This window comes from Temnothorax nylanderi, unplaced genomic scaffold (genome assembly GCF_030848795.1).
Source record: "Temnothorax nylanderi isolate EJ_2023f unplaced genomic scaffold, tnyl_v1.0 TNYL_tig0185_pilon, whole genome shotgun sequence".
NCBI classification, from domain to species: Eukaryota; Metazoa; Arthropoda; class Insecta; order Hymenoptera; family Formicidae; genus Temnothorax; species Temnothorax nylanderi.
Window position 1 is genome coordinate 205,809 of NW_027249247.1, and position 25,697 is coordinate 231,505.

The 25,697-nt window shown below is 47.4% G+C and overlaps 2 protein-coding genes and 1 long non-coding RNA gene across 3 annotated transcripts; all 3 read right to left on the reverse strand.

The window, feature by feature from the left end:
• Positions 1 to 5,600: 5,600 nt before the first annotated feature.
• LOC139778479 (uncharacterized) lies at positions 5,601 to 6,350 on the reverse strand. Its single transcript, XM_071716412.1, has 2 exons — positions 6,271 to 6,350; positions 5,601 to 6,186 (listed from the first exon to the last, which is right to left on the reverse strand). The coding sequence occupies exons 1-2, from the start codon at positions 6,348 to 6,350 to the stop codon at positions 5,601 to 5,603; spliced, it is 666 nt and encodes a 221-aa protein (XP_071572513.1).
• Positions 6,351 to 12,946: 6,596 nt separating this feature from the next.
• LOC139778486 (uncharacterized) lies at positions 12,947 to 13,620 on the reverse strand. The gene is made up of 3 exons (XR_011719572.1): positions 13,316 to 13,620; positions 13,060 to 13,253; positions 12,947 to 12,979 (listed from the first exon to the last, which is right to left on the reverse strand). It is a non-coding gene; the product is annotated as an uncharacterized lncRNA (long non-coding RNA).
• A 395-nt stretch (positions 13,621 to 14,015) lies between these two features.
• LOC139778480 (uncharacterized) lies at positions 14,016 to 15,689 on the reverse strand. Its single transcript, XM_071716413.1, has 2 exons — positions 15,479 to 15,689; positions 14,016 to 14,687 (listed from the first exon to the last, which is right to left on the reverse strand). Exons 1-2 carry the CDS (start codon positions 15,687 to 15,689, stop codon positions 14,038 to 14,040), a joined length of 861 nt encoding a protein of 286 aa, XP_071572514.1. The 3' UTR covers positions 14,016 to 14,037.
• Between the last annotated feature and the right edge of the window lie 10,008 nt (positions 15,690 to 25,697).

The window sequence follows — 25,697 nt, forward strand, 5'->3', positions numbered from 1 at the left end:
AGAATTGATGGTGGATCCTGTAATGGAGGGGTACGCTGACTGCATGGATGAGTTGGTGCATGCCTTTAATGACAGACTGCTAGGCGCCTCCAAGAAATTGGTGGCGGCTAGAAAGGAGGCAAAAGATGAGAGGGAGAGTAGGGAAAGACTGGAGGAACGCATCTTGGCGATGACGGGAGAAATGAAGGCCATGGCCGCTCGTATTGACGAGCTGGAAAAGAGAAATGCTGAAGTAGGGACTCAAATAGAGGTCGATCAGGAGTCCAGGGTGGGGAGGGCGGAGGTGTCAACACAGACACCTCCTCTCTTTCCCCCATGTAGGGAGCGCCGGAAGGCCGCAATACAAGTGGCCCCCCGGAAGAAGAATAAAGGAAATAATGCCCCCGGAAAGGGGGCGTTTAGCGATCGGGGGCTCGGAGGAGAGGCGGACTCTCGCTTCGAAACCCTTGATCGAAAGGTGGAGGCCCTGGCGAGGGAGATTCGCTCCCTAGCCAGGGGAATGAGGGGGGCCATCCCTGCCGTAGATGGCGGGAGGGGGGGTATTCCTCAAGGTGGGAAGGCTCTTACCATGCCTCCTCCCTCCCTGGCGGCTAGGCCGGGGAAGGGGGGAAGGGTGGGAGCAATGGTCGGGGGCGGCGCGGCGCCCCCGGTCCCCCTGCCTGCGGGAAGAGATTCCCGAGGGGGTGGGCTGTGGGGGCGTCGCGGGCGCCGCCGTCCACCAAGAAGAAAAGGAGGGCCAAGGCTGCGTTGCCGGTTCCCCCAAAAACGGCGGCGGTGACAGTCACTGTCCCGGGGGGAACACCGGAGACGTACGCCGAGGTTCTCAGGACCGCGAGAGAGAAGGTCTCTCTCGCGGACCTGGGAATTGACCGCATATCGTGCAGAAGGGCTGTCACTGGGGGCATCGTGATTGAGGTCCCTGGAGACAGCCCTGGGGAGAAGGCGGACCGTCTAGCGCGGTGCGTCGGTGCCGCGATGGAGGGTTCGGGGGTGCGGGTCTCCAGGCCTACCAAAAGCGTGGGGTTGCGCTTGGTGGGCCTGGATGACTCGGTCACACCAAAAGAGATACAGGCCGTTATTGCCGCAAGTGGCGGCTGTAGAGAGGGCGATGTGACGGTCGGGGAGATCGTCCGTCGCCCTCGGGGAATGGAAGTGACATGGGCGCGGTGCCCTATCGGCGCCGCGAACAAGATCATTAGAGAAGGACTCAGGGTGGGGTGGAGCAGCCCGAAGTTAGTGCTGCTCCGGGCCCGCCCCCTGAGGTGTTACAGGTGCCTGGACGTGGGTCACGTCTGGGCCCTGTGCGCCTCACCGGTGGACCGTAGTGGCCTTTGTTACCGCTGCGGAGGTAGCGGCCACGGGGCCGGCGGCTGCCCTGCGGCGGCCCCGAGATGTCCGCTGTGCGCGGTCTCGGGGTGGCCGGCTGGGCACCTGCTGGGGGAGAGGTGGGCTGTGCCCACCAGGGAGGAAAAGGGGGGCGAGGGCCACCGGCGAATCCGACGGGGTGTCGGACGGTGGTTCCTCCTCCCCCTCCCCCCGGACAGGCCTCGGCCTGTTCGGAGATGGAGACGGACGAGGTGGGGCCGGCCTCTAGGGACCGCCCCCCCTCGCCTGTCTCCGGATGAGAAAGACGGGGGCCCGGGGGGGCTCGGGCGGTCTCCCTACGGGGATTCCGCCACTAGTGCTCCCCTGGGTCGCCGGGGGGGGGGTCCGAGCCCGGAGCCTTAGGGCTCCTGACTCTGGCCCTCCAAGCGGGGGGGCCGCGCGTGGGGGGTCTACTTGTGGTCCGACCGCTCGCGGCCCAGGGGCGGTCGGGGCTCAAGGGCGGACACTTGAGCCTCGACCCTGCCCCTATTAGGGTGCGCGGCGGCGGGGATTGTGGTACCCGCCGCCGCTTTAGAGTCCCAATAATTGGGATCCCGGGGGGGCCTAGGGGAGGTCGGGGTATTTGCCCGCTTCCTTGGGTCCCTTCGGGCGAGTAGGCAGCCCCTAGTCGGGCTGGTGAGGGGCCCTTCGGATGTATTAGTAATAGTTCCCGGGGGTCTCCTTCGAGACACCAAGCGTAGGCCACACGTTAGATTTTGAGCCGGTAAGAGTCCGGCATAACCGCCCGCCCCACCGCCGGGGTGGGGGTACCCATGAGGGTTTTTCTAACTTAAAAAAAGGGGGAAGGGGGGGTATCGGGTTACACAAGGGTATCGGATTTCGCGTGGGTGAGGGGGAGGGGGGTATCGGGTTACACAAGGGTATCGGATTACGAGGGGGTGAGGGGGAGGGGGGTGACTTTGGCATACCACCGGGATGACTCACCGGGAAGACTCACCCGCGTTCGAGTTCGCGTTCGAGTTCGCGGTCGCGCCGCGGGTCCGCGCGGGGGGTCCGCGTCGCGCCGCGGGTCCGCGCGGGGGTCGGCGTCGCGCAGCGCCGCGGGTCCGCGTGGGGTCCGCGTGGGGGTGCGCGGTCGCGCCGCGGGGATACGTTCGCAACAACGCTGCTAGGCGGCGCACATGGGTAAGACTAACTCGATAGCGCACTGCGTAGGAGCGTGTCTCGTCGATGACGCGTCGAACCTGTCGGAACATGTTCGTCGTAAACAACATTTTTCTGGGAAAAGGGGGGTGTTATCGCGTAGACTAAACAATCTATCTACGCAGTACGTAAAACAATCTACGCAGTGCGTAAAAGACAAAGGAAGAAATGACGTCATCGCGACGATGATCGACCCGATAACGCGTCGAACCTGTCGGAACATGTTCGTCGTAAACAACATTTTTCTGGGAAAAGGGGGGTGGTTATCGCGTAGACTAAACAATCTATCTACGCAGTACGTAAAACAATCTACGCAGTGCGTAAAAGACAAAGGAAGAAATGACGTCATCGGGACGATGATCGACCCGATAACGCGTCGAACCTGTCGGAACATGTTCGTCGTAAACAACATTTTTCTGGGAAAAGGGGGGTGGTTATCGCGTAGACTAAACAATCTATCTACGCAGTACGTAAAAGACAAATCTACGCAGTACGTAAAAGACAAAGGAAGAAATGACGTCATCGAGACGATGATAAAATTTAGGTAGGGATGGACATGCATGCAAAGAAATTACATCGTTCATTTAGGTGTAAAAAAAGCCTGTTTATTTAACTCTTCTTTTACAGGATATATCTTACGTACTAAAAAACTAAAGCTGCGAGCTCACAATTGATGAGCTGATTCGTATTGAACGCATCGCTAGCGTATATTACATTCGACGCTTCCTTGGGATCCGTCACGGTGGACGCGATATCGGAGAACTGCGCAAACTTTGCATCGACCGTCGCAAGTATTCTGACCAAACGATCGAATCTCGCATCGATGCACCGATCGAGATCGAACATACGATGCAACGTCGATTCGGTCATCATCAAGCGTACGTTTACAGATTCTAGACGTATGAGTTTGACCTTATTAACCGATGAACAAACTCTCACCGTTAGCGGTCCAACGTTTACAAAACTATGGACATCTTTGTAGTCGTTGCGAAAAAAATTCTGAATGTTTCGCTGTTGCTCGTAGAGTGCCTTCCACATTTCGAGAGATAACAGCAGTTCCTTTCCTCGATGATCTCCCACGGCGATCTCCACGTAACTCGGTGGGCCAACGTTGATGCCAATTTCGAGGAATTTGTATCCCGTAGCTGTCAGCGCGTATCGCCTGCCGAGTATACGTACCGCGCGACGGTCCCCCGAAATGCTGTATAAAAGAAATGAAATTAGTTTTTTTTCGCAAGTATTACAATTTGCAAAGATATAAAAACTGGGGGAGGCTCTATTTTTTTCTTAAAAGAAACTTACCTATTACATTTCTTCTCATACGTTTGAGTTTCAACGTCGTGAATCGGCACGTAATAATTTACGGCATTCACGCGTTTTGCACCGTTGTTGCTGTTGCTGCTGCTGCTGCTGCATCCTTCAAAGGAGAACATTTTTCCTCTCGGCTCTCTGAGAAGTTGACCGTCAGTACAAGCGATCGCGACAAGACTGATCATGTAAAATTAATCGAGTATACGCGGCAACACCGACATTACAAAAGTAATGATGTGGTGGGGGAAAGGGAGAGGGGGAATTAATGTTTATAGAACTGTGCAGTGGATTTTTTTATTAGGAGAGGGGGAAGTAAAGCCTACTCTAACGGTAATGATGGGGGAAGGGGAGTAAGAAATAAAAACATTATAAAAAGTTATATATAATTTATTTTTTAAAAAAATATTGCAAGTTCTTATGGCGTCGCGCGCGACCACCAGTTAAATAGTTTTATTACATTTTGTAACGCGCAATTCTTGACATGTTTTCCGCATCGCATAGTATTGGTGTCATCTAGTTTATTCAAAGATTCGATATCTTCGTAATGCGCATCCAGAGTCTCGACGATTAGGTTTTTTCGCGCATAATTCTCCAGCAGATCCACCAGCCATTCTCGTTTCTGACATCCCTTGACGTACACGAGAGTCGGCATCTCGTCATCATCTTCTTCTTCGTCTTCTTCTTCTTCTACACCAAGCACGGCCGATGTAATCAGGCGTTTCACCATGCTGTACGGTACGTTTCCGTCTTCCCATCGTAATCCATGGTGATTGCGAATCAACCAGGTAGCGCACGATTTATCGGATTTTGTGAGGAGATTCCACGGCATGGGGTAATTAAAGATGTGATGCGACAGAACGCAGCCTTTTCTCAGCACCGCCACCTCCTTCACGACAAATTTCATCCCGACGAGGAATCCTTGCAGGTCCACGAACGTTGGTACGGACATGACGAGATTTCTTTATATATATATATATATATCTCTCTCTCTCTCTCGTCGATGCGTCAATCAAGAGGAATGACGCGCGACTCTGCAAACCGTCTCGCGACACTCTGATTTATATTTCCCCCCTCCCTTACCCTCTCAATAATTGTATCGGAGACTGATGGAAAGAGAGAGAGAGAGAGAGAGAGAGAGAGAGAGAGAGAGAGAGAGAGAGAGAGAGAGAGAGAGAGAGAGAGAGAGAGAGAGAGAGAGAGAGAGAGAGAGAGAGAGAGAGAGAGAGAGAGAGAGAGAGAGAGAGAGAGAGAGAGAGAGAGAGAGAGAGAGAGAGAGAGAATATTCACGTCGACGTTGCCGCGAACGCTCAGACTATTCTGCGCACCACGTTCGTCAACGGGTTGTACTCAATCACGCGGTCATGTATGATGAGACAGTAAGCGGAGGTATTCGGCGGTCCGTTCTCCATGCAATCGAATTCTATTCTGACATCTACGGTGGCGTTTTTGACGGATTCGTTTTGGCGAGAGCAATCGATGATCACAAACGGGCCGTTACGTAGAAAAGTCGAAACGGTGAGACTCGGCTCGAGATATTCGTATCCGTAGTAGCCCTTGCAGAAACGCGCGTACATATCGTACAGAATCGCCCATCTATGTTTACCAAAATCCAAATTCAAGTCGTCGTACGGATAAACTTCTGAGTTTAGATAGAGTTTTACGTTGGTCAAGTTGCAATCGTCGAATCGACTTGTGTCGGCGGACATGACGTTCTTCCGACCCGTCTGCAGAGCGAAGACGATGTATCGCGGTTTCTCGAGCTAAGTCGCGGTCTTAATGGCCCACGAGTGCTTGGTCGTGTTCTGCAACAGGGGATACTTGTACAGATCCCACGAACGGAACCCCATACTTAGATATCGTCCGTTTTCCAAGGCGCGCAACATCGACAGCTTGTTGATCTCGTTCAATACCACGTGAGGCAATCGCCATTGTATCTTGAGTATTTTGATGGTGGGCTCCAACGCGAGACTTCCCACCAGGGAATTGTTGTCGTTGCGCGATCGTATCAAGATCAATTCGTGACGAGCATTGATCACCACGCGTTTGTAATCCTCGCAAAATCCCAGTAACGTGTTGAGCGGTACGCAGAAATTGAAATATCCATTCGGGTTATTCTGTGGCTCCCAGCCAGCGTTTCTCAGGATCACGCTTCTGTCGGACGATACCGTAACGTAGTTCTTGAGCGTGCTGGTTATTCCTACGTTTCTGCAGCGATCAATCTCCATACCGTCGAGCTCGTATCGAATCTCGTCGAACATGAACGCAACGCAATTAGTCCCCAGTACCACGTTATCGACTTGGCCGGCTGCTCTGGTCACCGTCAATGTTCCTTCGACGTAGAGAAAACTTTCGCACGGCAACGTATACAGATCCTACTGTTGTATGGGTATTCGTATCTCGTCGTTATAGTCAAACGTTGTGTTGGCGTACGGGTTGTACGTGTGAGTCTCGATCTTGACGATGCGATCGTCGAAGACCGGCTCGCCTCCGATGTTGAGAATTTCAGTCATCGTTCAGATGTTTCGTACCGCGAATCCCAGAGATTGTAAAAATTTAACGTTCAACGCGTTGAGCTTCTTTCTCGTCGCTTGTTTAACACCGCCGAATGTCGACTTGACGATATCGTCGATCGGCGCAGCCGTAAAGATATTATTGTTGTTATCTGTCGCGTGCTCCGAGTCGTTCAACACTAGCATCTCATATGTCGCGCGCTCACTCACGCTCACGCATACACTGGCGCGTTATCGCTCTCGCCGTCGTACGTGCAATCTGACGGTGATCTCTTCTCCGCGAAAATCGAGCAATCGTCCGTCTTGATCAGCGACGCGTATCGTTAGATCAGTAACGCTCCGCGCGATGATCGGCAGGTAAATGATCTGCGCCGGCGTTTCCGATATCTTATATCCCGGTGGTACGTTCGGTGAAAACTCGTGTATCGTATGAACGCGTTTACCGTTGCTGTACGCACCCGCGGTCACGTTACACTCCACGCGGATAATGTTTACATTGACAATATTAATCGGTGCGTCCGATTCGTGCCACTGTCCCGGCTGCAATACACGCGTCGACGAGAATCCCAGTAGCGATCCGACGTTATTCGGTTTGATAAAGTTCACTCTGAAAGCGCACTTGATCTCGCTCTTCATCGTATTGTAATTTGCGCGGAGCACTATCGGGTACTCCGCGACCTCGTCTTCGTAGACGTTCGCGCGAACGGTCTCCTCTCGCGCGATATTCGCGACCGACATACGATCGTCGTCGTCGTTGGAACGAACCACGCGTCGCGGACGTTTCCGTGAAATTTCACGTTTCAAAAACTCGTGTATGGCCCGTATCTCGTACGATCCCTCGGGAATCGTAATTTCCGTGTCATCCTCGTCGAAATAAAATTTATTATTCAAAGAATTCACGTTTGGAATCGTATGATAAGTCTTAAAACACGTTAGACCTAGCTCGTAGTCACCGTCGCTCAGATCCACGGCGGGAAAATAGTGCTCCGCGAGGATGCTGCTCTTCTCGGTCAGTGTGAACCTTATAGACATGTCGACGGGAGCTGTTCGACGAACACTGAGTCTCCGCAAGGCGCGTCGTCAGGTTTTAAATTAGCGTCGATCGTCGTCGATCGTCCGGAGAAATTGCAAGCACAATTGTCCACAGATGCTCTGATCGTATCGCTGATAAGACGTGTGATTGTACTCGATCTTCGTCATGCTCGGTCCGAAATATCGCACCAGTTCTTTCGGGGTCGAAGATTGCCGAAACTGTCGAAATATACGACTCGATCTCCTCTCTTGGCGTACGCTACCCAATGGGTGCCGGAGCCCGCTGCATCGTCCAAATTCACGATACCGCTCTCGTTACGACGTACGCCATCGACGATCGGTAACGAATCACGCATGAAAACACCTCTGAAGAACGGTACGCGCATTCGCCTTGCCAGTCGACTCAATTGTACGTTAGTCGTAATACCCGTGGGCATATTTAACGTCTTTTTGACGTTTTTTTTTCTTTCTAATCTTCAACGCTACTCTTCGCCCGCGTTTGTGCGGGCCGAGATACATTCCGCCGGCCAGAGAACCGAGAACTCCCAACAACGGTAGAATCGACAATACGCCACCTCGTTTCGCTGTCGGAAGTATCCGTTTCTTCGTCGACCTTTTCCTCGTTCGTGTTTTTCGTGTTTTCAAACCCATTCCGAGCTTTGTCTTAGCCTTCATGGCCGCCCAGATGGCTGTAGCGGCAGCCCTCTCTTTGAGAGTCGAATCTCTCGCGATGACGCGTCCCAGCGCTCTCTCGGCGAGTATCTTGTCAGCCGCGTGTCTCTCGGTGAGCTCTTTGCTACGCGAATAGTCTGTGTCGTGCTCACGACACGCCGCGTCCAATGGATTTACACCCGGATCACCTCTAGCCAATCGTTCTTGCAAACGAGTACCCGGACCGCAAAACTGGTAGCCGGGAATGTGCAATTCGAACGGAAATGCACCAATCGCGCGATTAAACAGACCTCCACCTGTTTTTTTTTTGTTTTCATTGACATTCGCCGCATTCGGCGCTAAAATCGCGAATGTTCGAAGGTCTCGACAGTAGGACGAACATCTGTGCGACTGAGCGATTCGCGGTGCCGCGCATTTATAAATAGACGTTCAAACGAGAAAGTTCGATTCAGTCGTACAAAGTGTGAGGAAAAAAAATGAGATTTGTGCGACAACCGTTGACGATTCGCGTGACGAATTGCGACGACAGATCACGACCGATGGAGGGCAACGCGGAAAGGCGCAGACACGGTACGATGCTGCCGACTACTATACGCGCGATCATTTGCGGTCCCTTGAATTGCGGTAAAACCAACGTTCTGATAAGTTTACTGGAAAGTCTGCACGGTGTACGTTTCGAGAACGTGTACGTGTACTCGAAATCGCTGCGACAACCGAAATACCGATATCTGGAGAATTTATTGACATCGATCGATGAAATCGGCTACTACACCTTCTCCAATAACAGTGACGTCATTCCACCGAGCGACGCGTGCCCAAACTCGATAATCGTCTTCGACGACGTGGCGTGCGATAAGCAAGACACTGTGAGAGAGTATTTCTCAATGGGCAGGCACTCGAGCGTAGACTGCTTTTATCTCTGTCAGACGTACGCGAGAATACCTAAACATCTGATACGCGACAACGCGAATCTGATTCTGTTCAAACAGGATGGTACTAATTTGAAACACGTGTACAACGATCATGTAAATACCGACATGGCGTACGATGAATTTTGCTCGTTGTGCCACGATTGTTGGCAATGCAAGTACGGATTCGTAGTGATAGACAAGGATAGCGCGCTTTCGAACGGCCGATACAGAAAAGGATTTAACGTGTTCGCGATACCGCAAAAGCGGTCAGTCGTCGCCGATACGTCGTCGAAGGTGAAACGTTAGCGTTACAGAGAGAGATCGACGCTCTGCTTTGTTTTTTTTTTCCCCGCGATGGCTGCGATCGACGGGAGCGAGACGATTCGCGAACGCGAAAAGATCGTGAAAGATATTGCGAAAACGAGTAATTCGATTCGTAAGAAACTTCGCGCTTTGAAGATCGGTAAGATCGAGAAGGACATTGAGTTGGACACGCACTTTAAACCTCTCATCGGGCCGCTGAAAAAGATCGTCGACAACTCGAGCTTGACCGCGGTGAAGAAGGAGAAGCCGGAAAGCGTCGCTGGCGAGGAGGAGGAGGGTGCTACACCAAAGATAAAGAGGGAACGATTAGACTCCTGGTCGGATCTCTCATCGTCGACACCGCGTAAATCTAATCAATCGAAACGCTCGATAGTACTACCGATAACCTCTACACCGATAACCTCTACACCGACGCGAACCGTGCAACGTACAAGTCCCGAATTTCTCGAAAACGAGAATGTTTTCGAAACCACGGATGACTCGATCGGGACGACCGTTCAAAAGCAGTTGCAAACGTCGGAGGGGCGAGAATTAGTTTATAGAAACGTTGGAAGATCGCTTCGGTCCACTGAGCCGAGTGTATATCTCGTCTGTTTTGGGCGCCGATCCAACGACAGACGACGTGTACGGCGTTTATCTCGACAAGAATGAATTGATGCTCGGTAATAAACGTTTTTACGTGGACAAAGCGGATAACATTCATATCGGCGACGTACGATACGCCGGTACACCCGGTATTTACGAGTTGATCTTCAAAAAAATACCCGATGATAAGCTCTACACGGAGCTTTTGCCGATAGGCAAAAGTACAGGAGCATACTGTTGGCGACGAGTGCTCATAAATACAAGCACGATCCTCGCGAGCGAGTAAAGGGTAACAGGGGTTACAAGTATCTATGGGTAATCTCACCGTTGATATCGACCGAATCCAAGACGAAAAAATCCGGAAAGGGCGTATTCGCGCCTCGCGCGATGACGCCAACCGACAATAAGATCGACTACGTGCACTGGGACGACCCCAACGAGCTGGTGGATCGTCTGCGATTGCTCGACGCATCGCGTCAAGCTGGCAACAATGCCCACGACAACGAGATCACGTCGATCATCGAGGAACTTCGCGAGGCTGGGCTTATTATAAATTAAACGGCGCGACAGCGATCCGTTCAATCGGTGTTGAAATGCCGATCAATAAATTTGGATTGTTCGAGCAGAGCGAAGACGCGACGAATGCCATTTCGTACCATCGGTGGAGCGGATTAGTGAGAAATTTCGTGCGCGACAACGCTCTGTGTCGCATCGCCACGGACTTTGACGCAAGGTCGTGCAAGATTCGTCGCGTAGCGCAACCTGAGACTGACGGTGACGCTGTTAACAAACTATACGTGGATCAGTGCGTTAAAAATTTGCGAGATCAACGGAAAGTGTCAGACGAGAAGCTTACCGCGTTTGAAAAGGACGTGCGAGCGTTACAGACTGCGGTAAACGCGCTTCGGCGTGCGAATATCGTTAGATTGGAAACGACTCGCGAACGACGATGAGTGACAAGAAACGGTTCAGCAGAAACGACTATCGAACGGCGACGAGTGAAGAGAGGCAACGGTTAATTAACGACGGCGACGAACAGCAACGAACGACTCGAGAACGGTTGCCGGACGGCTGTCTTACGGTTCAAGAACGGTTGTCGGACGGTACAAGAACGGTTCAAAAACAGCTCAGAAACGATTACGAGCGGTTCAGAAACAGGTGCGAACTACGCGGTGACAGGAAAGGCTACAAACGGCTAAAGAACGTCGACGACGACGACGACGACGATGAATGATAAACAACGGTTAACTGACGACGACGAACGACAACGAACGATTCAGGAACGGTTGTCGGACGGTTGTCGAACGGTTCAGGAACGGCTCGAAATCGTTTCTGAGCGGTTCAGAAACAGCTACGAACGACGTAGAAACATAAACAGAAACGGCTACGCACAGTTAAAGAACGACGACGAACAGCCAACGAAACGCTAACCAAACATGAGACCGTTAAAATCGACCGATGTGGATAAAAATATCGAAAAGCGACGGCTGGTGGACGAATTGCACGCACCGGCGAGAAGAAATTTTCTTCGCACACATGTCATAGTGCGAGGATACGACGATCTGTGGCAGGCTGATATCGTCGAGATTCGTCCGTACTCACGTTTCAACGGAGGCCACTACATACTCACCGTCATCGATGTGTTGAGCAAGTACGCGTGGGCCGTGCCGCTCAAGGGTAAAGGCGGCAGCGAGACAGCTGACGCTATCGCTGAGATAATTCGAGATAGCGGGAGGTGCCCTAGTAATCTACAAACCGACATGGGGAAGGAATCTTACAACACCGACGTGCAACAGTAGGGAGATAGTGAGACTTCTAGGCCGGGGTGCTCGAGGGGGGAGCGGGGTGGGGGGAACTCTAGCGCCGCGGTCCGGCCGAGGGGTCTGCGGGGGGGGGGACCTGCGTTCCCAGCATAGGGTTTGCGGGGGGGGGAGGGCCTCGAGATCGCGGAGGTCCTTGGGAAGGGGGAGGGGGGTGGGGGGAGGGGGATCAGGCGAGCGCGTCGGGGCATGTTCGATAAACAAATGCCGCCTCGCGTCGATGTTCGGCCGATAGTATTTATAAACAGATGTCATTTCACACCTCAGATGCGAGCGAGCGCCTATGGCAGGCGGCTATAATTTATGACCTGCGACTAGTGTGACGCCGCGGTCCTTTTCACCTTTCTTCGTAGGAAGAGCCGCTTATCGGGGTTTCGCGGCGCCATTCGGTTATGGCGTCGCGCGTTACAAAGGCGAGTGCCGATGACAGGCAGCTAGATTTTATAAACACTAGACGGCATAAGCGCAGCAACGAGACTCAATTTCTATGGCTATCGACGAACGTTGATGACAGAATTTATAAACGAATATCATCTCGCACTGCAGATGGTCGAGCATCGATGGTCGACGTAGGTACTCGATCAAAAATTTTAGGCGACTTAACCGTCGCGATACGTAAAAAAAACTCCGAGATATATGGGGTAATAAAAAGAAAGTTGGCCTGGGAGTCTCTCTCGGAGACCCCCGCTGTGCATGTCTAGGGTCCCGATGTCCTCTTTACGCACGGTGTTTAGGACAATTTATAGGTTTTTTGGCGAACATGCGGGTCACAGGTTCACTAGGTCATGTTTTTTTTGCAGCACCGATCGGTTATGACGTCGCGCGTTATTTCCTTCTTTCCTTCTTTTCTTCTTTCTTCCTCTCGAAAAGGACCGTCTTCTCGTTCGCGTTCTCTCTCTTTCTTATTTATTAATTGGACTACATGCCCTTCTCTAAAAAACTAATTTTTTAAATATATTAAATATGTATTGAACCATGCCATAAGAATTTTAATACTTCAAAAATCAAAATATTTTTTTAAAATAAAGAAGACTAATAATGCAGCTTATATTTAAGTATCTGAAAATATTCTTTAATCTACATAATTATGTATCGCAAATATTTTGATGATTTGTAAATATATTTTATTATATATAATTAAACTATGTAAGGAAGGGGAGAAAGAAAAGGAATAGATATTATAATTATTTAATATTTTTTTCTTTTTTATTTTAAGAAAAAATGTATATTATAAAATTAAAAAAATTTATAAGTGCAATATATTGAGCATGTGGAGGATCTTCACCTGAAACACACAAATGCAATAATGATTAATATAAAGCAATGTTTATTCAATATTTTGTATTGGAAAAACAAGTAATTTACCAGTGTTCTTCTTCTTCCTCTTCAAAGGCCTCCATATCGAATAAACGACGTAATCCGAAAATATCGCCGTCCCCGGAAGTTTCCCAGATTACAGCGTTGTTTTCCTGGTCATCCGTCCTAAACCAACGCACCCAACGCTGGCGCGCCAAATTTATGAATCCTCGTATATTAATCTCATGCATGTATATAACGCGCTGAAAACAGAATAAACAAAAATTTAAAAAAATGTAAAATTTATGAATATTTTCATACGTACCGGATTGCGAGGGATCCGAATCCTCACCATATTATTTATCTTTATTTTAACTACGGGCAAGTTGCCTACCCATATCCACTGTAACAAAAAAGAATAACAATTAAAGTAATTTAAATCGACCTGACTGGCAATATATATAACGTCTTTTCGATATGAAAAAAAGAATGATTATTTTAAATATTTAAAAATTATTAAAAATATTTTAAATATACAATTATGTAAACTTACTCCTGCAGCTGGATAAGTAATTTCGATATGGTCTTCTATTCTTTCCACACGTTCGGCCATAATTGTAATTTTTAATATGCAAATAATTTAAAAATAACAACAAAACTTGTTCAAAAAGAAATCACTAACTTTTGCGAAATTTTCATGAAACACGTCCGAACTGCTCGGGAACTCGACGAGACTGAATTTAACGAAGGTTGCAAAACGAAGCGGGGGTAAAATGTCACCAGAGAAAACAATATGGTAACAGTTTAAAATCGGACAGCCCCTTACGACGAAAAGAAATAAAGATGAAATATGTCTCGCACTACAATGGCGGGCAAGAATACATAGGCGCGTTCTCTGTCGCTCGCGTCCCTTCGCTCGCGTTCTCTCTCGTTCGCATCTCTTCGTTCGCGTTCTCTCTCGCGTCTCCTCGTTCACGTTTCTTTTCTTTATAATAAATAATTGGGAGAATTGAAAGATAATAAACTTTTTATCATATAAACGTTAATTTATTTCTCATGTGTCGCATCGTATACAATATTGTCTAAAGCATAAGCTAATAATTCGCAATCGATAATCGAATTTTTATCAAAAACATCGCGCAAGGTTCTCGCTGCATCACATTTATCGGTTATACAATTTCTTCGTAAAATGATTACAAATTGTTTAAATTTTTCACTTACGCCATGAACATTTTGGCATAGTTGAAAATACACATTCTCGACGCAATGTTCTAGTTCGAACAAGAAGAATACGGTCGATGATTTCATATACATGGAATTATTATGCAACGTAAGTTTTACAACATTCGCATCGCGTATTTTTACGAGTTCTATACGCAGATCTCGAATCAACATTGATGAAGGTGCGGTTGACTGTAGGAGTCGTTCGATATCCGCACGTCTTTCAATTAGCGCTGTCCACGTCGTATGAGCCAACACCATTTGATTTCCTCGGTTATCACCGAGAAGTAGTTCCACAGAGGACACAGGTCCCACGCTGATTCCAATATCCAAATATTTATAAGCCGTTGATGTCAATGCGTATCGTCTGCCTAGTATACGAACCGCGCGACGCTCCAACGAGATGCTGTAGAAAAAAATAATGAGATTACTTTCAAAATAATACAATTCGCAAAAAGATATAAAAATATATAGCTCTATAAATTAAATAAAACTTACTTGTTTTCACACGTTGGAGTTTCAACATCGGGAATCGGTACGTAATAATTCATACGTCTACTGCCGCCGTTGCTTCCTTCAACGGAATACATTCTTTCTCTCGGTTATGAGAAGCGGACCGTTCACACAAGCAGCCGATACGAGACTAATCGTATAAAATTAATCGAGTATACGCGGCAATTTCCAAAAAACTATGATGAAGGAGGGGGAAATTAATGTTTCTGTAACGCGCAATCAGAGCTCTGAAATTTAGGAGAGGGGACTAAGGTAGGATTTTTTCTGTATTAAGACGTATACCCCCTCTCCGCATGACATCAACCGTGAAACATGTTCAGACATGTTCGTCTAAACCTGATACCCCCCCCCTCGAAGCTCTCAAGTTAGAATTCGTCACGTATACCTACTTATTATTTAATTTTTTTACACTATCGACTAATGGGAAAGGGAAAAGGAAATTAAACATTGTAAAATTTATATTTTTTATTTAAAAAAAATTACATCTCTCTCTGGCGTCGCGACCACCAGTTAAATATTTTTAATACATTTTGCAATGCGCAATTCTTAACATGTTTTCCACATCGCACAGTATTGGCAACATCTAGATTATTTAAAGATTCGATATCTTCGTAATCCGCATCCAAAGTCTCGATGGTTAAGTTTTTTCTCGCTTTATTCTCAAGCAGATCCACCAGCCATTCTCGTTTCTGGCATCCCTTGACGTACACGAGAGTCGGCATCTCGTCGTCATCGTCGTCGTCCTCGTGCTCACCGAGCACGGCCGATGTAATTAAACGTTTCACCATGCTGTACGGCACGTTTCCATCTTCCCATCGTAATCCATGGTGATTGTGAATCAACCAGGAAGCACATGACTTGTCGAATTTTGTAAGGAGACTCCATGGCATGGGGCATGTAAAGATGTGATGCGCCAGAACAGCCCCGTTTCTCAGCACCGCTACCTCCTTTACGACAAATTTCATCCCGACGATGAATCCTTGCAGATCGACGAACGTTGGCGCGATCATGATGCAACGAAGGAACGATCCGTACTGTATCACATCGCGATACATCCGTCTCTCTTATATCGAAATTTTTACCGACATTACAATTTACGTGAGTTTGCGCACTACGTTGGACAACGGACAGTATTCGATTACGCGGTCATGCAAGATGAGACAATAGGCGGTAGTATTTGCAGGCACGTTCTCTTTACAGTCAAATTCTATTCGCACATCCACGGTGGCGCTCTTGACGGACTCGTTTTGTCGGGAGCAATCGATGATGACGAAAGGTCCAAGCGTCAGGAATGTAGTCAAATTGAGAAACGTATCGTAGCGATCGTATCCGTAATAAGCTTTACGAAAACGCGCGTACATATCATAAAGAAGGGCGTATCGATTTTTTTCAAAATCTAGATTTAAGTCATCGTATGGATAAGATTCAGAGTTTAGATAAAGCTTGATATTGGTCAAGTTACAGTGATTGAAATAGCCAACATTTTGAGCCATGTTATTTTTGCGACCGGTCTGCAGCGCAAAGATAACGTATCGCGGTTTCTCTAACTGAGTCGCAGTCTTGACGGCCCACGAATGCTTGGTCGTGCTCTGCAGCAGGGGGTACTCGTACAGATCCCACGAACGAAAACTGACACTAAGATATCGTCCGCTTCCCAAGGCCCGTAACATGGACAGTTTATTGACCTCGTTTAACGTAACGTGAGGCATTCGCCATTGTACTTTGAACAATTCGATTTCCGGCTCAGTCGTCGGATTTCCTATAATGCAATTGTTATCGTTACGCGCTCGTATCAAAATTAATTCGTGACGAGCGTTAACAATCACGCGTTTGTAATCCTCGCAAAAGCCTAACAATGTGTAGAGCGGAACGCAAAAATTGAAATATCCTTCCGAGCGGGTAGGTGAAATGTCCCATCCAGCATTCCGCAACATCTCCGCCTTGTCATACGTTATCGATACATAGTTCTTGAGAGTACTGGTTATTCCAGCGTTTCTGCTGCGATCAATCTCCACGCCGTTGAGCTCGTATCGAATTTCATCGAACATGAACGCCACGCAATTAGTTACAAACGCTGTCATAGACTCGTTACTCCTTTTCTTTACCACCAATCTTCCTTCGACGTAGAGAAAGCTTTCGCACGGCAACGTGTATAAATCTTGTTGTTGTATGGGTATTCTTATCTCGTCGCTGTGTCCAAACGTCGTATTGGCGTACGGACTGTACGTGTGTGTTTCAATCTTGACGACACTGTCGTCAAAGATCGGTTCACCTCCAATGTTAAGGATATCGACCATGCTTCCTCAGATATTTCGCACCGCGAATCCCAAAGATCGTAGAAATTCAACGTTCGATGCGGTGAGCTTCTTTCTCGTCTCTTTTTTAGCTCCACCGAATGTTGATCGGGTGATATCGTCGACCGCTGCCGTAAAGATATTCTTATCTCTCGCGTGCTCCGAGTCGTTCAGTATGAGCATCTCATATGTCGTCCGTACACTCGGGCGCGTTATCGCTGTCGCAGTCGTACGTGCAATCTGACGGTGATCTCTTCTCCTCGAAAATCAATCAATCGATCGTCCTGATCCACAACGCGAATCGTTAGGTCTGTAATGCTCCGTACGGTGATTGGCAGGTAAATGATCTGTGCCGGCGTTTCCGATATCTTATATCCTGGTGGCACGCTCGGTGAAAACTCGTGTATCGTGTGCACGTACTTGTCGTTGCTGTACGCGCCCGCGGTCACGTTACACTCTACGCGAATGATGTTTACGCTAATGATATTTATCGGTACGTCCGATTCGTACCATTGTCGCGGCTCCAGCACGCGATTCGTTGAAAATCCCAGCAGCGATCCAATGTTGTTCGGTTTGTTAAAGTTTACTCTGAAAGCGCACTTGATCTCACTCTTCATCGTATTGTTGTTGGCACGAATAATCAACGGATAGTCTTCATCTTCGCCGACGTGTTTCTTTCTCGCGACATTATTGGATTGATCCCGTAAAATGACGCGTCTTAGATACGTGTTTATATCACGCAATTCGTACGATCCTTCGGGAATGGTAATTTCCTTGTCGTCAAAGTAGAATTTATTGTTCAAAGAATTCACGTTCGGTATCGTGTAATAGGTTTCAAAATTTGTCAGGCCGAGCTCGTAATCACCATCGCTCAAGTCCACGGCGGGAAAGTAGCTTACCGCGAGGACGCTACTCTTGCCGGTGAGCGTGAATGTCAGCGACATGTTTGAATGAATACTGAGTTCAAACAGCGCGACGGTCGTCTTTAAATTGATCGTCAACTGTCTGTAGAAAGCGTAGACACAGTTGTCCGCAATTGCTCTGATCGTATCGTTGAAAAGGCATGTGATTGTACTCTATCTTCGTCATGTTGTTCTTTAGATACAGCACCAATTCCCTCGGCGGTCGAAGATTGCCAAAACTGTCGAAATATATGGTTCGATCTCCCCTCTTCGCGTACGCCACCCAGTGAGTACCCGGTCCCTCGGCGTTATCCAAATTCACGATACCACTCTCGTTTCGACGCACTCCCTCTGTTGGTAAGGCAGTACGCATGAAAATACCTCTAAAATATGGAATGCGCATACGTTTTGCCAGTTTTTGTAGTTGTACGTTGGTTGTTACGCCCTTGGGAATTTTCAGTATCTCCGCGACTTTTTTTTTTCTTCTTCGATGCCACTCCTTGCCCGCGTTTGTACGGAGCGAGATAAAGTCCATGACCTTTCATGGCGCGATTGTGACGTTTCAATTCTTCCAGCTGACGCTGCGCGGCTTTGTTATCGTTCACGGCCTTTACGACTCCCGCCGCTCCGCCGACCAACGAGCCAAGAACTCCCAACAACGGTAGAATCGGCAATACGCCGCCTCGTTTCGCCGCCGGAAGTATTCGCCTGTTCGATAATCTCTTCTTCTTCTTCGTCTTCTTTGTTTTCAAGCCCATTCCGAGCTTCGTCTTAGCCTTCATGGCCACCCAGACGGCTGTAGCGGCAGCTCTCTCTCCGAGAGTCGAATCTTTCGCGGTAATGCGTTTTCGCGCTTCCGCAGCGAGTATCTCGTCCGCCGCGTGTCTCTCGGCGAGATCGTTGCTACGCGAATAAGCTATGTCGTGCTCGCGACACGCCGCCTCTAATGGATTGATACCTTGATCGCCTCTCGCCAATCGTTCTTCTAAATGAGTGCCCGGGCCACAAAATTGATAGCCGGGAATATGCAATTCGATCGGAAGTGTGTTTATCGCGCGATTTAACAGGCCTCTACCAATTTTTTTCGTTGACATTCGCCGCAATCCTTTATCATTGGCGCGGGACCGTCGATGTGCGTTCGCTGCCACGGTTGATTGTAATGTTCGTAACAGCGACGATAGGTCTGAACCTCTAAATCCGCCTTTATATGTTCCGGAAGCTTGTCCCACACGCAGTGGACGTAATCACCGAACGTTTGCAACAGAACGGCTTTCGGCACAAATTGCAGCTGTTCGGCGCTCAAGCCGCGAATATCGGAAGGTCTCGACAGTAGGACGAACATCTTTACTACTGAGCGATTCGCGGTTCCGCTCGCCTATAAATAGGCGTTCGAGTCAGCCAGAGAGTCGGCAGTGTGGAAAAAATGAGATTCGTGCGACAACCGTTGGCGATTCGCGTGACCAATTGCGACGACAGATTACGGTCGATGGGAGGCAACGCGGAGAAACGCAAGCACGGTACGATGTTACCGACTACTATACGCGCGATCATTTGCGGCCCCTCGAATTGCGGTAAAACCAACGTTTTGATAAGCATGTTGGAAAATCCGCACGGCGTACGTTTCGAAAACGTGTACGTATACTCGAAATCGTTGCAACAGCCAAAATATCGATATTTGGAGAATTTGTTGACATCGATCGACGAAATCGGCTACTTTACGTTCTCCAATATCAGTGACGTCATTCCACCGAGCGACGCGCGTCCAAACTCGATCTTCGTCTTCGATGACGTGGCGTGCGATAAGCAAGACGCGGTGAGAGAGTATTTCTCAATGGGCAGGCACTCGAGCGTTGACTCCTTCTATCTCTGTCAGACGTACGCGAGAATACCTAAACATCTGATACGCGACAACGCGAACCTGCTGATCCTGTTCAAACAGGATGGTACCAATTTGAAACACGTGTACAACGATCACGTAAATACCGACATGCCATACGACGAATTTTGCTCGTTGTGCCACGATTGTTGGCAACAAAAGTACGGATTCGTAGTGATAGACAAGGACAGCGCGCTTTTGAACGGCCGATACAGAAAAGGATTTAACGTGTTCGCGATACCACAAAAGCGATCAGTCGTTGCCGATACCTCGTCGGAGGTGAAACGTTAGCGTTATAGAGACATCGACACTCTGCTTTGTTTTCCCCGCGATAGCCTCGATCAACGGGAGCGAGAATATTCGCGAACGCGAGAAGATCGTGAAAGAGATTGCGAAAACGAGTGATTCGATTCGCAAGAAACTTCGCGCTTTGAAGACCGGTAAGATCGAGAAGGACATTGAGTTGGACACGCACTTTAAGCCCCTCATCGGACCGCTGCAAAAGATCGTCAACAACTCGATCGCGGTGAAGGAGGAGCCGGAAAGCGTCGCTGACGCGGGGATGGAAACGTTACCTGATCAACAGCGCGAAGAGGAGGATGCGATGTCGAGAAAGAGGAGACGAGATAGCTCCTGGTCGAATCGCTTCGGATCGACGCCGCTTAATTTTCTTAAATCGAAACGATCGAAAGTTGCTCCACTAAATGTACCTGCACTGATAACCTCTACACCGTCCGCGGCGACGCGAACCGTACAACGTACAAGTTCCGAATCACTCGCGAGCGATGATGATGATGATGATGATGATGATGATAATGATGATTTCGAAAGCCTGAACACAAGTAATCTTGAGACGTCTATTCGAAAGCAGTTGCAGACAGCGGAGGGTCGAGAAATATTTGAAGAATCAAAGCGAGATCACTTGGGTCCGTTGGGCCAAAAGTACATCGGAATTGCTTTGAGCGACAATCAAAAGGTTATAGACTACGTGTACGGCGTTCGTTTCGACAACGATGGAATGATGCTCGGCAATAAACGTTTTGACGTGGACAAGGCGGATAACATAATTATCGGCGACGTACGATGTATCGGCACACCTGGTCTTTACGAGTTGATCTTCAAGAGTCAACCCAATGACGACATCTACACGGAGGACGATAAGCAAACGTACAAGAGCATCCTGTTGGAGACGAGTGCTCATAAACGCAAACACAATGCGCATGCTCCATTACTGGGCAACAGGGGATACAAGTATAGATATGTAATTGCACCGTTGATATCTATCGAATCCAGAAAGAAAAAATCTGGAAAGGGATTATCCATGCCTCGCGCGATGACGCTAACCGACAATAAGATCGACTACGTGCACTGGGACGACCCCAACGAGCTGGTGGATCGTCTCCGATTGCTCGACGCTTCGCGCCACGCTGGCAACAATGCTCACGACAACGAGATCATGTCGATCATCGAGGAACTTCGCGAAGCCGGGCTTATTATAAATTAAACCATGCGTCGGCGAACCATTCAATCAGCATTGAAATGCCGATTAACAAGTTTGGCATATCGCTCGGAAGAGACGGGGCGGAACCGTACCATCGATGGAGCGGATTAATGAGAAATTTCGTGCGCGATAACGCTCTGTGTCACACCGTTACGGACTTTGACGCAAGGTCGCGGAAGATTCGCCGCGTGGCGCAACCAGAGGCTGACGATGACGCGGTTAATAAACTATACGTTGATCAATTCTTTAAAATGTTGACAAATCAACGAAAAGAATCAGACGAGAAGCTGACTGCATTCGAGAAGGATCTGCAAGCGTTACGGACTACGATAAACGAGCTTCGCCATTCGACTATCGTTGAATCAGACGCAACAACGAACAACAATGGACAAACGGTTCAGCAGAAACGACTATCGAAAGGCGGCGAGTGAAGAGAGGCAACGGTTAATTGACGACGGCGACGAACGAAAACGAACGATTCGAGAACGGTTGTCGGACGGCTGTCTAGCGGTTCAAGAACGGTTATCGGACGGTTGTCGAACGGTTCAAAAACAGCTTAAAAACGATTACGAGCGGTTTAGAAACAGCTGCGAACTACGCGGAGACAGGAAAGGCTACAAACGGCTAAAGAACGACGACGACGACGACGACGAATGGAAATAAACGGTTAACAAACGGAAATAAACGACTCAGGAACGGCTAACGAGCAGTTATAAACGGCAACAAAAAACATGACATCGCTAAAATCCGACGGACGTAAAAATATCGAGAAGCAACGACTCGTTGAGGAACTGCACGCTCCGGCGAGAAGAAATTTTCCCCGAAGACACGTCATAGTGCGAGGGTACGATGACCTGTGGCAGGCTGACATCGTCGAGATGCGTCCGTACTCACGTTTCAACGGAGGCTACCACTACATACTTACCGTCATCGATGTATTGAGCAAGCACGCGTGGGCCGTGCCACTCAAGGGTAAAGGCGGAAGCGAAACAGCTAACGCTGTCGCTGAGATCATTCGACGCAGCGGGAGGTGCCCTAGTAACCTACAAACCGATATGGGGAAGGAATTTTACAACACCGACGTGCAACGTCTCGTGAGGAAACACGGTATCAATCATTATTCCACATATTCGGTATTGAAGGCGTCGGTCGTCGAGCGATTCAATCGCACGCTCAAGAACGACATGTGGAAGATGTTTACGCTCAATGGAAGTTACAAATGGGTCGGCGCCTTGCCGCGACTCGTATCGGATTACAACGCGCGCAAGCATCGAACCATCGGCATGCGACCCGTCGACGTTACCCCCGCGATCGCTGAAAAACTCTTGGCTACCGTATACAGCGCGATAAAAATCGCAGGTCTGGCAAAGTTCAAAGCGGGCGACTCGGTACGCGTTAGCAAATACAAGACGATTTTCGAAAAGGGTTACACGCCGAATTGGACCACCGAGGTGTTTAAGATCGTTAAAGTGCAGCATACCAATCCCGTAACCTATCTACTCGAGGACTATCGTGGAAAATCCGTCGCTGGAGGGTTCTACGAACACGAGTTGCATCGCGCGACTTATCCGGACGTGTATCTCGTGGAGAAAGTACTGCGCAGGAGGGGCGACGAGGTTTACGTTAAATGGCTTGGATTCGATGGATCGCACAACTCATGGATACATAAGGAAAATGTTATTTAATACGTGCAAACTTTTTTTATTTTTTAACATAAAAAATATGTAATATGTAATACATATGTAAAGTGTTTGATATATGAAATACAAATAAAGTATGTGAAATACACACATGTGCAATATATTTATTAATATTCTTTCCAATACTGTAATATAATACTCACAATACGTTACGTTATACTACATACATTCATACATTCATACGTTATACTATTACATACGTTATACGACATACGTACGACATACATACGTTATACTATTACATACATATACTACTACATACGTTATACTATAACATACGTTATACGACATACATATACTACTACATACGTTATACTATTACATACGTTATACGACATACATACGTTATACTATTACATACGTTATACTATTACATACGTTATACTATTACATTTTATACATACAATACACTACGTTTTCGGAGGGGGTATTTGATAATGCCCCCACGGTAACGTATCGGTCGAATCGGGTATAATGTATCGCTTATCGTCATACGGACTCAGAGCGATTTTCGTTTCGTTCACGGTGTACACCTCGTGCTTTTCCGATCTTATGCAAGCCTGCTGTCGCGTCATTTCAATTTCATCTCGCAGACACCGCGTGTAATCGTCGAACGTTATCGACCTGGCTACGACATTACTCTTAACACCTTTAGCCTTTTTCGTATCTTTCTTACCGTCCACTCGCAAGGCGTACATCTTTGCTCTAAGCCCGACGAATTCGGTCATGATCGCACCGTTGTTTTCGTCTTTCATCAAGCCCGGCACCTTCTTGTTCTCGAGCGGTATACCGTACGCGTTGTCGATCGCGTAATCGCTCGTGTCGAATTTAGCGATATCGCGTTTCATGTTCTTGTACACATCCTCGCACTTTACGTGATATATCAGACTGTCCGTATCGGTGTACATAATTCTACACATGTCCTCATACAGGGGAGACATGTACTCGTGATGAAATTCGTACAAACACGTCTTGGATATATCGAGAATGCACATGCCGACGTAAATAGGTTTGTCAAATTTAACCTCGAGTTTTCGAAGTTCGACGGCTATCAGATTTTCCGAAAAAACGGTCCTACTGTGAAAATTTGGTTTCGAGATCAGTGCCTCCGCGCCGTATCTACCGCTCCACTTTGTTAACAATTTTACATTAACGTGATTTCGAACATTCTCCATAGTTTTACCGAAAACCGCGTTGTTCATCAATTTATATAAATAAATTTTGTATTAAGTTCGATGTATTCGCGGAGCCATGGAGATTGAGAGAATTGTAATACGCGATGAATTTTTGTGACGCGAAGGCCGTGGCGCGTGCACTGCTGTAGGTTGCGGTAGTGTATTACATAACGCTTCTTATCGTATAATGTTGCGAGAAGTTTTTCCTGTCGTTTGCCGGGCGGTTTATCGCGCGTTGGACAGAACGGTAGGTCGGCGTGCGCGTCGTGTTTATTCTGCGGATACTCTATGTCGACTTCGAGATAGGCCAGTCATTAAAGACAATCAATTCACTTTAATTACAAAAGTTTTCAAATTTTGATGGAATATTGGGTGAGTTGAAATAACAATAAATCTCATTTTGCAACCATCTCCGAGGTCCGGAATATGCTAAACATTGCAAAAAACGTTAATTTATTATAACTTTGCGAAAAAAATTGCAAAAGTCCTGCAAACTTAAAGCAATGTCTATTGTAATATTTTCCGCAATGTATTAGATTTGCAACCTATTTCGAGGCGCGCAACATTGAAATTTTTTATAAAATAACGTTTTTGTTTGTAACTTGGAGGAAAAAATTGCAAAAGTGCTGCAAACCGATAGAATAACTTTTACAACTGCCCCGAACAGCTGTACCAATTTGCAACCTTCTATGTTACACGCAACATATTTTTTTTTTAATCAATGATGGAACAATTGTTTATTCAGTCGTAATTTTGCCAAAAAAATTGCAAAAGTTTTGCAAATTGGTTGCAAACGTTGAGATTATTTTTCGTCACAAGCTGTTAAGTTTGCAACCTCGGACAAGGTCCGCAACCTTGAAAAATTAGTAACAATTATTATTTTGCACTTTTTACAAGCGTAAAAAAATTGCAAAAGTTTTGCAAATTTTACGGAGTGCTTCAAATGTCTTCCCCTATCCGAATATAAATTTGCAACCCTCTACTAGTTACGCAAATTATTGCAACTTATTAATGACTAATTTTGTGTTACAAAATTAATGCAAAAGTGTTGCAAATTCAGGGAAACAAATTAAAAATACATTTACACATAATGTCGAATTTGCAACCTTCTATTTGTCACGCAAAATATTCAAATCAAATATATTTTTCTTTACTTTTCGATGATTGTATTAATGTACTGAGTATTTATTGATGGAATGTGAGTTAAGGAGATCGAATACAATATTTTGACTCCGACGATTGTTACATTTAGAAAGTTTTGAAGAGTTAGGAAAATGATGATTTTTTTATTCAAAATACAACTACTTTACGATTTTTGCAGAATTGAAAAAGGGAAAAAGACACTCTCGAGTTCTAAGTTTTCCCAAATGCAACAATCTGTAACTAAAAGTACTATGCAATTGTTTTATTGTAGTTAAAATAAAATTTCGAGCATAACATAAAAATCACTATAGTTATGAGAGTTTTCGTCTCTTACTGCCAGAAGGTCCAGGATTGTCAGAAACGTTCATCTCCGCATTCTCAG